At 43.3% G+C, this 13,474-nt stretch overlaps 2 protein-coding genes across 13 annotated transcripts in view; both read left to right on the forward strand.

Annotated features, from left to right (window-relative positions):
* The first annotated feature begins 55 nt into the window (after positions 1–55).
* On the forward strand, positions 56–12,397 carry FYTTD1 (forty-two-three domain containing 1). Its single transcript, XM_072344810.1, has 9 exons — positions 56–243; positions 1,541–1,672; positions 4,449–4,594; positions 5,345–5,457; positions 6,473–6,569; positions 7,501–7,562; positions 8,295–8,369; positions 9,140–9,266; positions 10,285–12,397. Exons 1-9 carry the CDS (start codon positions 57–59, stop codon positions 10,378–10,380), a joined length of 1,035 nt encoding a protein of 344 aa, XP_072200911.1. The 5' UTR covers position 56; the 3' UTR covers positions 10,381–12,397.
* Positions 12,398–13,109: 712 nt separating this feature from the next.
* Positions 13,110–13,474, forward strand: part of LRCH3 (leucine rich repeats and calponin homology domain containing 3) — a 47,974-nt gene continuing 47,609 nt past the window's right edge. For all 12 annotated transcript variants that reach the window (XM_072344923.1, XM_072344932.1, XM_072344920.1 and 9 more), the window contains exon 1: positions 13,110–13,412. In XM_072344923.1, the coding sequence (XP_072201024.1) occupies positions 13,175–13,412 (238 nt within the window). In that variant the 5' untranslated portion in view covers positions 13,110–13,174. The remainder of the gene's footprint in view (positions 13,413–13,474) is intronic.

A 13,474-nucleotide genomic window follows, 5' to 3' on the forward strand; every position in this document is an offset into this window, starting at 1 on the left:
CTGAGATGACGGCGTTAGGTGAGGGTTGCGGCGCACGCGCCCCACGCTGTCTGCGCATGCGCACGCGCACGTTCCGCTCGCAGTCCGTTGGGGGAGGTCGCGGGGAGACGGCGGTGGTGGCGGTGGTCCTGCGGGCGGCCATGAACGGGTTCGGGGCCGCGGCGTTGCTGTCCGGGTCCTCGGCCGCTGCGGGCATCCGGAGCGGCAGCAGCGACAGCCTGGAGAAGATCGACATGTCGTTGGGTGAGCGGGGCGCCGCCGGAAAGCGCGAGGGGCTGCGGCTGAGCCGTGCGCTCGGTGAGGGGTGGGTGGGACGGAGCGGCGGCGGGGCCAGGCCGCGCCCGGCGGGGGTCAGCAGGCCGCGCCCGCTTCCCTGCGGTGTTCGGAGCTGGTAACCTGCCCGCTTTGCTCTGGAGCTCGGCTGAGATACGTCAGGCAAATAAAGCGTGGTGTTACCTTTAACGTGCGATTTCCACTGACCCTCAGTGCCCGGCTGCCGTGCTGTGTGTGGTGGCCCAACAGTGCCACCAAAAGCAGCTGTTCTGTGCTCCGGGACTGCTCCACGGTGTTATCAAAGAATGTTATGTTGGAACTGAGAGGTCTGCTTCGAAAAGCGAAACAATGCAACAAAAGAGTTGGCCGCCTTATGTACATCCTCTTATTGTATGTATTCCCTGTATGGATATTGCATTGTTGCTCTTTGTTCCCGTGATGGAGACGACTGAATGATGTTTAGAGTTCTTCTGAATGTGGAGTACCACGACAGCATTTCTCTAAGTCTCTTTAAGGAGTGGCACACTACGTCTTTTTACCCGAGTAAGGTTACAAGCAATAACTCCATCAGTCCTCAGTGGTCAGCTGTCTTAATGAAAGTCAAACGTTTTCTTATTTGACCGAGTTGGCTTTTGAATTTACCACTGCTTTGTGTTCTGGACATTGACTGACAACAGATGGCAGAGAATTGCTGTGCTGTCATGGTGACGTTTTGTTTACCAAACTCTTCCGGGTGACAATGTCCCTTGACTGGATGTGGGGCTACGTCATTGCCTCCAGCAGGACATACAACTGCAATTCAGGGGCAGCAGGTGCAGATGAAGCTGTTCTCATGCCTTGACTTAGTTTTCTTTGTGTGATTTTATTAAGTAACTTGAGATGAAAGTGCTGTGTCTTGAACGGGCCATTTGTCTGAAATCTAGGAAGTGTGAGAATGAGACAGGTTGATCTTTAATTGTATACAAAAACTAGCAGAGTAATTTGATTAAAACGTGGTGTTTGAGTAAATACCACAATTTTAAAAGTAGCTTGGGTGTTGTGTGCTTATTTCATAAGGTTTTAGGGGAAAGAGATACTGTAAGACTACAGGCCTGGGTGTTTCATAGAGATAATATTTCTGGACCCCTAACTTGTATGTGGTGCCTTTGCAAGATTAACCAGTTTGTTTCACATGACTCTCATCTGTTCAAGTTTTTTCTTTAGGTGTAGAATGTGTCTGAAATATGTCAAATCTTTCTTTTTTTTTTTTTTCCTTCTGTTTTTACAGATGATATAATTAAACTGAACAAGAAAGAAGAGAGAAAGCAGTATTCCCCCAAAATGAAAAGAGGACTCCAACAGAACCGAACGCAGCAATTCAGGACACCAGGCTCCAAATGGGGGATCCAACAACAGAAAGGTGGTGTAACCAATATGCTGTGACACGTCAGGCCAATACGGAATTTGGGCACTTGATGGACACTCTGGGTTAAAGGAAGGATCTGCTTACCTTCTGATATATGGAGATAGCTTCAGAAACTGTGTTCATATTTTGTCCCCTTTCAGAAATGCATAGAAAGAATGCTTGCACTAAAGCCCACGTATTAGGAAATGCAGAAGCCTTGCCAAACCTTAGAGCTTTGTGAAAAAGAGCCAGAGTATTTATATGCACTAGGTAGAATTCAGCTCCTGGAAAACAGAAAAGTAGCCGTACCTGCCGTCTGTAGTGTTGCCTCTGGGGTTTACAGATGGATAGTGAAGACTTTCTGAGTCGGCTTTTCTTCTTAAGACTCTGGGTTGTAAAGGAAGTACCACGTCAGCCTTCTTCAGCATGTGTTTTTACAGTGGATTACAACAGCAGGGAAGGAATCACATAAGCGGGGAGTAAAGAGGGGAAAAGTGCACAAGAGCTTTACTGGAGATTTCCTGAATAACTTGAATTTTCTTCAATAAATGGGAGTCGTTCAGAAAATGATTCCCATGTGTCCAATACATGACTGTCACCTGCTAGAAATCAAGTCTGTTTTTTCTTACGTTGAGTTTTGCAAAGTACCTTTTTAGCACTGCATGGTGCTGCATGCAGGAAGTTACCTGCTCAGCTAATGAAGTGTTTAAGTTAGGACATGCAGTTTCTTGTTCAGTAGCATTGATTTAAACCACATGCGCATCAGACTGGCGCATACACAGTAATCCCCATGTTTTCATTGTCACTGCTTAATGTTTGCTGTAGCAGCAGTTTGAATTCAACAACTTAGACCCATGTGTCTTCAGAGCCTATGGAATGTCATGTAGCTCAGGGCTCCAGAGGAGTTTTGCTCTTTAGACAGGACTACATAGCAGCGTTACTTAACCTGTGCATCTTTGGTAAATATTTGGAAGTACAGGAAAGTGTTTCACATCAGTTGGGCCAAGTGTAAGAATATTTGTGGGGGTGTCAGTGAGTTTAAGTGGCGGACTGTCACACATAGGCTTCTGTTTATGGCCTCAGCTATCAAGTACAATCGTTCGTGATCTAAAGGGCACAAAAGAGGCAAATATCACAATTTAGAGTTTTAGGAAGAACATGAGCTTCGAATAAAAATGCTGAATGCAGCTGTCTTGGCAGTTACTTGAATTTCTTGGAACCTGCCCTCCTTTTTTGCTTTCATTCTAGGAAAAAGGCAAACTTATTGCAAAATTGCTACCTTCCTATGTTGAAACACTGTAAATAAGTTACTGTTCCCTTCTATACAGCTCTACCCATTTCCTTCCATTGAAGCAAATCTCTTCTATATTGTTTTTGAGCAGAAGGTCTCATTAAACAGTTCTGAGCATTTAAGTTATAACTTGTAACCGGTAAGCAGATTTACTGCTGCTCCATTGCCACTGAAGTTACTCTGATAAGTGAACAGCTACAGAAACCACAAAAGCTCAATGGCATTCAGTTCCCACTGGTTTTAAGTGGCTGCCAAAGTCTCTGGAAGGAGGCAAAGATCTTGAGCTGGGATTCTTTTCAGCTCTTGTGGGAAGAAACAGAGAGAAGAACATTGTTCATTTGAATAAAAGTTGTCCTTGGTGATATACAGAATGCAGCCACACAAAACCCTGTGGAGCTTGAGCTAACTTTGAAGTTGTCATTTCACTGAGCAGAGCTTGGTCCAGAGAGCTTGGGAGGTCCCTTGCAGCTTAAATAACTGTTCTTCAGCCCTTCTGTTCATAGGGAAGTATTTGCTAACTGTTCACGCTGTGATTGCATTGCGTTTTCTCAAGACCAAATTTATCCAAGCTACATTCTGATCAGTGGCTTTGCTTCTTGTGATGGCTCCCATCTGGTGAAGAAGCACAGATGTGTTATCAATGCCATGACATCACATATATCAAGTTTAGAAGCGTCTGTTGCTGTCGAGCTATCTTCGTAGTCCTAAATTTATCTTACAGTCTGGGGTTCTAGAGGGGCTGACTTCAGGGTAAAACCGAGGCACTGTGTTTACACAGCATGAAGCTAAATGGCTCCAGACAGGGTTAACCAAACTCTTGTCACTGGAGACTTGAGATGTTTATACTACAGACCTCAGACACACAGGCCTTTTATATCTAAAGGCTGCTGTCATTTCCCAGTCATTTCCAGACTGCCATGCAGACTTCTAATTGAAAACACTTTAAACATGATGTAATTTGTATACTGTTTAATATGGTTCTGTGGGCTGTTTGCTGTGTTCTTTTATTCTGAAGACATGACTAGGAAACAACTGATCTACATAAATAAACTTTGAAGTTGTTCCTTACCCATCCCACTTGTTTTCTTCATTAAACTGTTAATTTAAAATTTGCTGAATGGCCGGGAGCTGAATTACTTGTTTTGGTTTTGTGTTGTTCAGCACTCGATGAAGGTCTGTTTTAGAGCATTTGGTAGTATCCTATGCCAGAAAGACTCTTTAATTATTCCTGCAGATGTGTCACATAACGAATTTTGGGCATGAATAATGCATTGAGAGTGAGAAAAGTAAGATCTATATGAGAAGCTGGTTATTGCTGTCTAGGATTAGATCCAAACTTACTGAAATAACTGTCTGACCAAAGTGTCTCCAGATGTAGTGGCAGCTTCTGCTCTAATGCTTGAAGTGTGCTACCAAATAACTTGCATCACTTGCGTGTCATCTCAACACCGTAAAAATGTCAGGAATTTTTGATCTCACGTGGTTGTTTTGTTTTTGCAGGTTATGGTAAAAATCATTTGGGACAAAGAAAGAAGATTGTGGGGAAGAAGCATCCTTATGGAGTTATAACTGGCTTGGCAGCCAAGAAAGCAATGGGTTCACACAAAGGAGTTAGTCCTCTGAACAGACAGCCACTTAGTGAGAAGGTAATTAATGCATTAGGTGTAACCTTCACTCCACAGAAAGTAAGAACGGTTTAGAAACTGAACACGGAGACTATTGAAATATATTCCAGTATGCTTGTCGGTAACACAAGCATCTGATGCAGTGTTTTGTGAAATGGGGGGATGTCTTGGCCGAGTCGGTCTTTGTTTTGGAGGGAATGGTTAATGACAAAGATTGAAAGCTTTTGAACACTTAATTAGTTTGCAAGGCATGAAAATTCAAGTGCAGAAGGATGTTCTGTGTAAGTGTGCTGGTAGTTGCTGTGCGTTTGCAAGGAAAGCTCCATTGTTAGGAGCTCCTTTGTCATTTCTGCCGCTTTGCTAGAAACCAGTGAACCTGCAGACATGTGAGTGTTAAGCATATGCCTGTTATAAAAATGAATTTTGCAGAATACTTCTCTCAGTGTGCTTCCTGTTCTGCATTCCTCCAGTGCTTTGTTGCTTACTCCACAAAGTCTTGACTTGTAGAACAGGGTTTGCTTTTGGATTTGTGCAGAGTAACAATTGTAAGGGTGCATGAAGGCTATATTTTGTTGGTTATATGGAGAGATAAAACAAAAGTAACTGATAAGCTGTGCTTTTCTTTTTTGGGCCTGGTGACAAAGGCAATGTATGACTCTTAAAAGTGTAGGTGGTATTTCAAAAGTTACAGTGTGTTTTGAGCAGTTTATTAACTAGTCATTAATGTATACATTATAAATACCCGTTGCATTCTGTTTTCTTATTTTTAAGAACACACAACGAAATTATCCCGTTCTGAAAAAGAAACCGAACTTACAGAGGCAAACTGAAATGCAGAGAAAACAAATTGCAGCCCTCAGGAGACCTGCCCCACTAAGCAGAAGGTAAAATACCATGTCTGATTTCCAAATTCTTCTTGGCAGCTTTCCATAAAGAGTCTTATTTGTGACAGCACTGAGGCCAAGAGAAGACGGTTGCAACTGGGAGTAGTAATAATGTCAAGACTGTTGGTACATTATGAAGTTGAGCAGAGCTGGTAGGTGAGTGTGAGGTGATCTTGATACAAAGATAGATATATATATAACCAGGTAGAATACTTGGGAATTACCTGCGTTTGGGAGGACCTGGCATTTTCTTTCATTTATGCCGCAGGCAGCCTATGTGAAAACGGCCACTGTTGCTTAAAAGCAATATCCACAGTTGAGTGAACTTTCTAAATATCTTTTGTGGAAGGTGGTGCCACCTTCAGTTTCACAGACGCTATTGCGGATTTATTTGAGCCGGAATTGATTTACATCTACTACAAACTGCAACTAGATTGGTTTCTGCAGTGGAAATTTTCACTGCGTGACTGTTGTGGAAACTGTAAACAAAGCTTTGTTTGTAGTCATCAACGCAGCTTTTTTCTTATTTTTTTTTTCATCTAAAGAGCAGCATTTAAAGTGCTGGAGGATATCAAGCAAAATAAAGCAGAACTAATAACCAGGGAAGCAGGATTCCTGATGACAGGTGCTGCACTTCATAGAACCACCAAGGTTGGTAAAGACCTCCAAGATCATCCATTCAAACCGTGCACCTACCTTGAATATATCTCCACTAAACCACGGCCCACAGTACAAGCTAAGAGGTGTGTGGGTGTGGGGCTTACATAAGTGGTTAGTGGTGGACTTGGTGGTCTTAAAGGTTTTTTCCATCCTAAATGGTTCTGTGAATCTGTAATCTCAGTCCTAGAAATTCCTACATTTTTGAGTGCATTTTCTATCTAGGAGGTGAGAAACTTATTACAATTGAAATGTTCTACCTCAAGGAGGCAGCTCTGCAGACAGACTTCAAAGCTGTCTCTCTGAAATGTTATCTATGTAGGAAGCCTTCGATAATCCCCTTTTTGATATATTCCAGGAATAACATGCCATCTGCTTTTGCCAGAATTGGAAACAAACTAAATCAGCAGAAAGACACTCGTCAAGCAACTTTCCTGTTTCGAAGAGGATTGAAGGTAATGACACATCACTGAAAACAACAGTATTGTGCCACAGATTCTAAGCTAATCTGTAACACTGATATTAACAAATCAAGTTTAAACATCAAATCTGAGTAGAAACTTCAAGCAAACTGTTAAGGAGGCACATGTTCCTCTGGGGAAATGTACTTCTCTTCAGTTGTTGTAGGCCATTGAGTCTTACTTCCTGTTTCGCTGTAGCTGAACTGCTTGAAGGGTGTGGAACTTCTCCATTTCAGGATGGTTACAAGCTATTACTTTTTCGTCTTACAAGTGTTAGAATGCAGTGCACGGCTTTCAACAATTACATTCAGCAAAATGATAGAGCAGTGTCTTAGAACCTGATTATGACTATCTTATCTGAATGCTAAGGATCTCTTAGTTATTTTGAGTACAAGCAAGAAAATAGAGAGTGCAGTGAAAGATAGCAGTGTTCTCATTTTTCATTTGTGTCCTCATCCTATGTCTGCCATGGTTTTGACTATAGGTTGTTGCTGTCTTCCATTGACAGGAATTGCAGAATTATGAGCAGGAGAAAACCAAACCAAACTCATTTAAAAGAGCAGTGGAACTTAAGAGGTGTTTTGGATATTACGTAACATATAATTCCATTTAGCCATCTTTCTCTTGCAGTCCTGGTGTCATTTTAACTTGATAAAGTGTTTCCTGAGGTAGTTCTGAAAGATGTTTCCACCTCTGTTGGTTAATTTATTAATGATTATGTTGAAAATGTTTAGTGTTCTTACGATGATTTCCTTCCAGTGTCTTGCAGAAGTAATACAACAGATATTTTTATGTTCCTCTGAAAATAAAGCCCTGCATGTACAAACAGCTTTCAACTTCTGTTTTTTGACTGCTCTATCTTCAGCTGCTGCGAGGGCAGTTGAAACAGTATGCAAATACAGTGTCTGTATTGATGTGATTTCAGGTGCAGGCCCAAGTGCAGCCAGCAGAAGATATTGATAATCAGACAGCAAAAAGAACTCGTCAGTAAGTATTCCAGCTGGAAAACTTCATTATGGTTACTTGTTTTTACTGCTGTTCTCCATTTAGTTCCAATTTCTGCTCCTGGTTTCTGTAATATATGTTTTTTTTCTGGTTGTTTTTTTGTTTGTTTGTTTTTTCACTTGTAGGCATCTCAGCTGAGTGACAGTGATCCTCCTGCTTTTCTCAGTTGTTTCCTCAATTGTCTTCCAATGTAACCAGCAGGAGTTTGTTTGCATAAGGTGCTTGCAGGATTGAGGAGGAAGGTGACAGCTACATAAGGAACAGACTAGTGTCTGCCACTCATGCATACTGCTTATCATTCACAGCCTGATACGCTCTTTGCAGTTTTGCTGTTGATAACAAAGCAGGCTGAGTAAGCAGCATATGCCACTGAACTGCAGTATGTCACCTTTTGGATTTTCTACTAACTAGTAGAAACTAACTTGGCTTTACCCGTGGCAAGGAGCGTGTATGTCTTAAAGTGAACATTTCAGTCAGTACTGCAGCTTTGGTACACCTTGCCAGCATGGGATCTAGAGTTCACCTGATAAGTTTAGATAACATGGATACAAGAAACAATAACCAAGATTGTAGGCTGCATGTGGTCGTCATATTGACTGTCAATTTAAAGCTTGCACATTCTTTTTTAGCAAGAGTTTTAGAAATACGTTTGGAGATAATCTGAATGAAATTTCTGTAATGTTTTTGTAAGTGGTTTCTGTGTTTTCAAACTAGATGGCGAACTTCTACCACAAGTGGAGGGATTCTGACTGTGTCCATTGAGAACCCAGGAGCGATCATAACCCCAATGTGAGTTTTAAAGACTCAGACTTTCTCAGTGTAACTGATATTGCTGTTCCTGAACCATTTGGCAAGTTCCTTGCAGGTAGTCTGTCAGGTGACCTCAAAGTGACAGCTTATTGTGAAGACTTCCAAGTGTCCCTTTATTGAGTACTTCTGAGTTGTATTTGAGTATTGTCACAGTTGGGTTTCACAAGGCACCTCCCAGTCAGGGCCTTGGACTGGTGTATGGAGCTGAAAAGTAGTGAGCTGGTAGATTTTTCACCTTGTCTGCCTCTTCCATTTCAGGCTGTTTTGTGGTTATTTTGCTCCCCTGACCGAATGAAAATGAATGTGCATCTAATTGATGAGTGATGGTAGTTGTTTCTGCCTGATCAATGATGATACTGGGAAAACTGTGCTTAAGGCAAACATTGCTGTATTTGTCTTTGTGAAATTGAAGTTACTGTTGATTCATGAGGTGTTTGTAGCGTTTTGTCTGTAAGGAAGACTGTACCAGTTTTTATTTTATAAATTTATGAGAATAATTAACCATGAATAATAGGATTGTCATTGAAAGATAAGGTTGCTTCCTTTTGAGGTGCTTGCTTTATGATAACAATAACAAATGCTTCACTTCTGTAGTTCTGCTTGACTTCTGCCTTCTTGAATATGAGCTCTCCGGCTATTTAGCCAGCATAATCAAGTGGCTTGATAAAAAGCTTATAGTTCTATCTGTAAGAAGGCTTCATTGCATAGAACGTGTTTGCTGTGTCCCATCTAATCTTCTTCTTTCACAGTTCCCAGAAACTGCGATTAACTCGTACTCCTGTGCCCCCGTTTCTGATGAAGAGGGACCAATCTGAAGAGAAGAAGATTCCCAAAGGGGTTCCATTGCAGTTTGATATTAATAGTGTTGGAAAGCAGGTAAATGCATTTTCGTTTCTTAAACGTGGATGTAGATTCAATGCAGATCAAATGTCATGAGCCAAACGCTTTCTTCCTAGACCCACTGGTGATAAAAAGTGGAAACTAGTGACTACTTCTTGCTTCTACTTCCAGTTCTTCCCCCAACTTGCTGTGTAACTTCAAGCAAGCACCTGAACTTGCTGTTCCTGTTCCTCTGGTTTACATCTTGTGTGCCCACGTGCTTTAAATGGGATGTAAATTGCTAAATATTTCTACAAGCCTTCTGGTGTTCATGCTGTTCTTAAATCAACTAGTGTGTGTAATTCAGGGATGAGCTCCATTTGGTGGCATAGCCTGTATGGAATCTTGATGCTAAATTAACTTACGCAGCAACTTTTGCTGTGTGCCTAGGGGTATTTATAACAAGAAAGGAAAAGAAAAACATCAAGTGTGATGACATAAACACTTGAAAGATGAGAAAATGTTCACTGTTTTAATAAAGATGAGTAATTAGATGCAGAAATCGTAGTGCTGTCTTTGAGGGAATTCTTACTGGCTGACAGAGGGTTTGATGGTGGAGAACTTGACCACAAGATGAGACTGTTCTTGTAATCAGTTTCTTACTGCCATCTGCAGGAAAACTATGTGGGGTCGGGGCATGGGTCTGGATTTGTTTCTTCTGTGAACAAGCAATAGGCCAAAAATGGTCTCTTACTACACTGTGACAGTTACTTGAACTTTAGGACTGGACTTCAGTCTACAGCTTCAACTGGATGAGCTGGAAAGAAACTACATTATAGAACTCAAACAGCTGTATTTGCTGAAGTTGCATAGAATCTGTAGGGAGAAATGAGGGTAGTAAAAGTGTCCTTTTTCAGCCTGTCTGTCCTCAGTTTAACTTCTTTACGTTTTTCTAAGGACACTGTCAGTCTTGACAACGTGTGTCGTGAGTGAATGATGAGAAATGGTAGCTCTTGGTTTTTCAGTGCTGCCAGGAGGGACTAAACAAAGTTAAACTACTTTTGTTTTTATTCAGACAGGGATGACGCTGAACGAACGCTTTGGGATCCTGAAGGAACAAAGAACAGCACTGTCTCAGAACAAAGGAAGCCGTTTTGTAACAGTGGGCTAACCTGACAAATGGACAAGCACTGATCCCACCCGTCTAAGAAAGTGAGATAAAAGTGGGCAGAAGAATACATATGTCACTGAAATTCTCCAGACTCCTTGCTAAGATGGTGTCAGAAATAGCTATCTTTATTACTTCTAGTTTGAACAGTAAAAGACATTTTGCCCTGAAAGGCACAAAAAGTAGGGAAACTGTTCTGCTACAGTGACACCGTTACCCAGTTGGAACAGATTCTGTTGCCCAGATGTTGACAAACACTGATTTTGGTTCATCTTGCAATCAATATATAAACATGAAGTTAAAAGCTTTTTTTTTGTTTGTTTAAAACTACTGAGTATCTGTTCTTTGACACCATGCTGTAGTAAGGATTGTGTCAGTGTTTCATTACAGCTACCATTATATGGTGTTGGGGACTGCCTACGAACGTTCCTCTGGACTGCAGTTTGGCACAGAGCCTCAGTCCATGAATACTTTGGTAGTGATGTAGCAGCATTTTTCATGGGAGCATTGGTTGTACTTCTTTGTGCTTTTGAAGTTCAACTTTTTTTTTTTCCTTCCTTTCTTTCTCGGAGACTTCATGGTTTTCAGCCTCTTTTTCACAATTAAAGCTGTTAGCTGAGACCCACAATATGAAATCGGGATGGAGACTATTCTACTCTTATCCTTTAAAAATGGTCCAGATCACTTGGGAAGAATACTGCACTGGCAACAGGAAAGTAATTGATACTGCAAATATCTGGACTTCATTAGCATCATCGGCAGATAGATGAGTATGTCTTGTCTCCTATTTTTTGCCTTGAACTATTGCTGACTCTTTTCTTTTGTAAGTTGTTGTTTTCTTCCCTCGATCTAAAGGCAATAACCTTACATTTTTGAGTGATTTCATAGGAATAAATGTAACAGTTCACAAGAAGGTCAGTGGTATGGTAGAGTTCCTTACCCTTCCAGGTACAGGATCCTCATCTTGCAAACCTTGCCCTGAAGGGTTTTCTCTGCTTTGTGCAAATGGCCAGAAGCATGCAATCTTAATGGCGCTGGTTTGTTTATACCAAAGAGACGTGAGATGTAAAGCTCAGTAGTGGTCAGGCACCTTGAAGCTGGCTGTAGGTGGGTAGTGTTGCTGGGAGAAAGCCTGCGGTCCAGCAGTGTACATGAGATGCTAAGCAGGAGCACGTGGGCACTTCTTTTGAGGCCTCTGTGTGTCTGAATCCACAGGATGGCAACAAGTGAGTCACTACCAGTATTGGTTGGTATCATCCCTACAGATGAGGCACCTGTTCAGAATGAACATACAGACAAAGCTGCCTCAGCCCAATCAGCTGAACATTGTTCTACAGCAATGCAGTTTAGGTACAGGTGAAGGAATGTTCAGCTTGCTGCATCCATAACTGTTTATGGTGTTTGGGGTGGTTTCAATTCCTTTTAATTTTCTCCAAGAGTTTACACTGAACTTCTTACAGAACTGGTTTCCTTGCGTTTCTATCTCAAATTCGATGTTAAATAGCATTTACTGGGGACTTCAGTATAATAAAAGCATTGACTGTAGAAGAGCTTTCAGTTTGAGGTCTGAATGCATCCTTGATGCTGTATAGTTCTCAAATACAGTACGTACCTTCTTTTCCATGTTGACAGACATACCTTAGCAGGAACAAGCTGAGCGTAACGGTGTTAAGGTGGCTTAATCTTAATGGCTGATAGGGGTTTTCCTGGAACATGTCACTGTTAGAATTGGAGTTAGATAACGTGCTGCCGCTCGCTCTGTTTCAGTGTCAACATTTTCCATGTGCCACGATGCAACAACAACAACAACAAAGAATCCTTTTGCATCAACATAGATGCAAAACACTGATGCAATGCATCAAAGAAATACCAGGTTTGTATTTAAGGAGCAGATGCTTTACACTGTACCTTTGGGTATTTTTTGAACAGGTTATTTGATCAATTCTGAAGCTGTTAAGTTTTGGGGGGGTTGGTTTGTTGTTTTGTTTTGTTTTCCAAATAAAAAGAAGTGAAAGGTTTCACACTGTCTTGTTCCTATTGTAAACGCTTGGGCAACGTGTTGGTTATGTGAACATTCTCTTTCTTAATGGGCTTTGTAAGCGATGTAATTGTTATTGAATGGTGTGAAGGAGGTAACCGTAAGCGGTGTTATTTAAAGAAGGCGTGCACTTACTGCCCGTGTCCTGAATGGAATCACTCCCTGCAGTGGTGCTGTGTAAGCTCACTCGCCTTTACACGTGTGAGTTAGGGATGTGCTTTCCCTCAGCATGGAAGGGAACCCATAGAGATCAACAGGTTCGGCTCCTGGATTCATATAACACCACCCCAAAATCAGGCCTGATATGGCCATTACAAACACCTTCTAAGCTCTGCTGGCTTTGGTGCTGCCCTGGGGAAGCACAAAGCAGCCGGTACTTCCCCACTTCGCTCGGAAATACACGTCTGTTTTCCCTCTTTTTTTGCTGCTGAGGGAGCGCGGAGCAGCGCCGTCCCACAGCTAACCTGGAGTTGTAGCAGCGTAGTGGAGGCAGGTGCGGAGCATCGCACACCGGGTTACCCGGCACGGCCGGGAGGTATCTCGGAACAGCCGGCAGGTATCTCGGAACAGCCCTTCGTTAACCACGCGCCCGGTCAGCGACACGCGCGGAATCCCGGCAGACGCGCGTGCGCGCTGCGCGCTCCCTGTCAAGCCACGCGCGTGCGCCCTCGCTACCGGTCGGCGGGCTCTCCTGCGCCTGCGCGGCGGCGCGCGAACGGAGCGGCGGAGAGCGGCAGTGGCTGCGCTGCGAGCGGGGAAATGGCGGCCGCGGTGCTGGCGGCGCCGGAGGGCGGCTCCGCCGTGATGCCGATGGGGAGCGCGGCGACGTGTCCTCCTCCGGCCGGCCCCGCGGGCCCCGGCTCGTGGAGCCGATCCTTGGACCGAGCTTTGGAAGAAGCGGCGGCCAGCGGCACGCTCAGCCTGAGCGGCAGGAAGCTGCGCGACTACCCGCGGGCCAGCGCCGCCAACCACGACCTCAGCGACACCACCCGCGCCGGTGAGAGATGCGACGGGACGGGACGGGACGGGACGGGGCTGCGGGAGGGAGCAGCGCGCCGC

The sequence above is a fragment of the Excalfactoria chinensis genome, chromosome 9 (assembly GCF_039878825.1).
Source record: "Excalfactoria chinensis isolate bCotChi1 chromosome 9, bCotChi1.hap2, whole genome shotgun sequence".
Taxonomy (NCBI): Eukaryota; Metazoa; Chordata; class Aves; order Galliformes; family Phasianidae; genus Excalfactoria; species Excalfactoria chinensis.